At 42.0% G+C, this 3,434-nt stretch overlaps 1 protein-coding gene across 1 annotated transcript; it reads left to right on the top strand.

Annotated features, from left to right (window-relative positions):
* The first annotated feature begins 2,201 nt into the window (after positions 1 to 2,201).
* On the top strand, positions 2,202 to 3,161 carry LOC142302838 (olfactory receptor 6B1-like). The gene has a single exon (XM_075343950.1). It carries the CDS (start codon positions 2,202 to 2,204, stop codon positions 3,159 to 3,161), a length of 960 nt encoding a protein of 319 aa, XP_075200065.1.
* The last annotated feature ends 273 nt before the right edge of the window (positions 3,162 to 3,434 follow it).

Here is a 3,434-nt window from a genome sequence, read left to right as displayed (position 1 = left end):
TTGGCCACAGCAAGGGTGCACCGAGCACCAGTACCGGGATTGAGCAGGCACTCTGTGCTGACAGTCTACCTGTTTAGAAAGGCTGAACACACGTTGATGAGCACAGAATTATTGTTAATACAAATGTTCTGAGCGCTTAGAAGGTTCTCAGCAGCCCGTCACGAGATTACATGGGCACATGTGCTGCTGACAATTATCATGTTTAAGCTTGTTTAAAAATCATCTCACGCATTAAATGATCATTTTTTATTTGCTTTATATTGTAATCCTTTTGCAAAATAGAAATGTTTTGTTCTTACTCAAATCTGATATTTCTCAAGTGTTATAGCCATATTCAGGGTTTGTTTAATAAACTTCATTAACTTTACTTTAAGCCCTCAATAAGGATCATCTTATCACATTCATAGCACTTAAAATCGTCTTCAAGTGTAAAGGCCGCTTTACACGCAACGACTTCACTAACGAGATGTCGTTGGAGTCACGGAATTCGTGACGCACATCCGGCCTCTTTAGCGATGTTGTTGCGTGTGAAAGGTAGGAACGACCGTTAACTATCAAAATTACTCACCTTATCGTTGATCATTGACGCATCGTTCTAATCCCAATTATCGTTGCTGTTGCAGGACGCAGGTTGTTTGTCGTTCCCACAGCAGCACACATCGCTATTTGTGACACCGCAGGAACGAGGAACTACATCGTACCTGCGGCCGCCGGCAATGAGGAAGGAAGGAGGTGGGCGGGATCTTTCGCCCACTCATCTCTGCCCCTCCGCTTCCATTGGACGGCTGCTGACGTTGGTGTGACGCCACACGCACTGCCCCCTGAGAAAGGAGGTGGTTCGCCGGCCACAGCGATGTCGCTAGGCAGGTAAGTATGTGTGACAGGTGTAAGCGATGTTGTGCGCCACGGGCAGCGTTTTGCCCGTGACGCACAACCGACGGGGGCGGGTACACTCGCTAGCGATATCGGTACCGATAACACAGCGTGTAAAGTGGGCTTTACACTTATGACTAACCTAGGGGGTCATCTTATGTCCCGATAAGCCATGACACCCAATACCACCCCAACATATTATCATAAGAAACCAATAAAGATGACTTTGCCCTGGCTAATGCCTTAACATTGTGTTCACTATTAAATCCAGCATCTAAAGGGTGTGTTGTATGAAGACCACTCACCATGATATAACTGAACATTATGCAGCCTTTTACACAAATCAAGAGGTATAGTCCATTAAGAAGTGTCACGTCCCCACTGAAGTCCACTCCTGTGACTTTTGCTTCGATCACCAGGCGCCTCCTTATTTCCTCTGTGGGCGATGCTGGTGATAGGGGAAGAGTTGGCACCAGTGGCTCTGGTGGGCACAGGCTCCGACTATCCACTAAGCTGGGTTTCACTGGGACCTGCAGTACCACTGGCTGACTGTAGATGGTGTGTGTCTTCCAGCTGAAGTTACCACCTTTCAGCTACAGCCAATGTGAAGACACCACACCCTTCTTATTCCCCCTCCTGTTTGCTGGTACCTGCCAGATATAGTGTTGTAGTTCACTGCTAGTTTTTGGTGTTCCTTGCTCTGGATATTGATTCCCGTGTTTTGACCTCTGCCTGCTCTCTGACTACTCTCCTGCCTGCCATTTGTGTACCTCGCTGCCATCTCCGTTTTTTGACCTTAACCTGATTCCTGATTAGACTACTCTCCTCTGGACTTAGCCTTCCACAGGTAGTGATCTCCGGGACCCTGTAGTAATTCCAAATCCCTGTATAGGGGTGAAAAGGTTTTGGGATTATTGGGACCCTGCTTATTCAGCGGCTTGCCTCTAACCTGTCCGTGACAGCCATCTTTAGACTGTGGTTTCAGACAGATGTCACAGGAGGTTAAAAGTACTTTAAATTTTTATGTAATTAATCTAATTATTCAAACTTCAATTGGTAAAAATCAACACTATTGTCAGTAACACATCAATAACTGAATATTCTCCAACAATTAGGATAGAAGAATGAGTTTACGGAAGAAATACATAGATTCATCACCAGAGACATAGCACATTGTTCTTCTATCAATTTACTATAACTCACATTATGATGAATGAAAAATGTCTAAGAATATAAAATCTCAAAATATCTATGAATCTATATCTATAAAGAACTCTACAAGTATACACTTAATAACAAAAAATCCTAATGTGTAAAATCATCCGCCTATGGCTAAAGCCAACCATTCGTCGGTCGCTGAGTTCTTTTTATTGGGGTTCCCAGATATTACTGGATATAAGGCCATTGTATTTTTTCTTGTCATCCTGACTTTTTACATCCTCACTCTAATGATAAACACTATGGTAATGACGTTGGTGTCCATCAAGTCGCAGCTCCATTCTCCCATGTACTTCTTCCTCCAGCAGTTATCATTGGTTGAATCCACGTTCTTGACTTTGATTGTCCCTAAAATGCTTCATGTTGTGTGGTTAGAAGGAGCCAACATCTCAGTTATCGGTTGTATAACCCAGGCATATTTGTATTGTGCCGTAGGGTGTGCAGAATGTCACCTCCTCACAGTCATGGCTTATGACCGGTACTTGGCCATTTGCAACCCTCTTCGCTACACTACCATCATGAATATGAGACTTCAGCATCTCTTGGTCATCTACTGTTGGGTTTTTGGCTTTCTTGTGACCCAGGTCACTCTTAACTTTCTTTGTCAGCTTGAGTTCTGTGGCCCTTATCGAATTGACCATTTTTTCTGTGATATTTTTCCTTTTGTTAAACTCTCCTGTTTTTACAAGTTTGCCTTACAGTTGGAAATCCTGATCATCTCAGTCCCTATAATTGTCATACCTTTTATATTAGTTATTATCAGTTACATTTGTGTCTTTATAACAATTTTTGGAATCTCTTCTGCAAATGGAAGAAAGAAAAGCTTCTCCACCTGCAGCTCCCACCTGACCGTGGTCACCATGTACTATGGAACCCTCATCACCATCTACACGGTTCCAGCTGACGACAATACCTTGACCATCAACAAATTCATTTCTGTTCTATACATTGTTGTAACTCCTCTGTTTAACCCGATCATATATTGCTTAAGGAATCAAGAAATGAAAGCTGTCATTGAGAAGTTGGTCAGAAAAAGAGAAACAATCAGTAGGAAACAAGTTTTCAAATAAATGTAAAAATACAATTTAATTTAAATAATAAATATGTAAAGGTGACATATCCCAGACAAAATCTGATCCTTAGAGGTCTCATTGAGAAATGCTCCAACAATAAGCAGTTCCGACTACTTAGTGCCTCCTACCTCTATTGTTTTATTAGCTTATTGAAAATAAAGTTTTCATAGATTGTCAAATGTCACAGTACAAACTGCTCAAGTGAGTGTCATGCCAAGTATGAAGAAGGAAAACCAAAAATGAATCCCCATTAAAAATTAACTTTTAATA

This window comes from Anomaloglossus baeobatrachus, chromosome 4 (assembly GCF_048569485.1).
Source record: "Anomaloglossus baeobatrachus isolate aAnoBae1 chromosome 4, aAnoBae1.hap1, whole genome shotgun sequence".
Classification (NCBI taxonomy): domain Eukaryota; kingdom Metazoa; phylum Chordata; class Amphibia; order Anura; family Aromobatidae; genus Anomaloglossus; species Anomaloglossus baeobatrachus.
This window is presented reverse-complemented; position numbering and strand designations above follow the sequence as displayed.

Excerpts from the sequence above, each read along its gene's own strand:
- LOC142302838 (XM_075343950.1), top strand. The coding sequence starts at position 2,202 with ATGGCTAAAGCCAACCATTCGTCGGTCGCTGAGTTCTTTTTATTGGGG.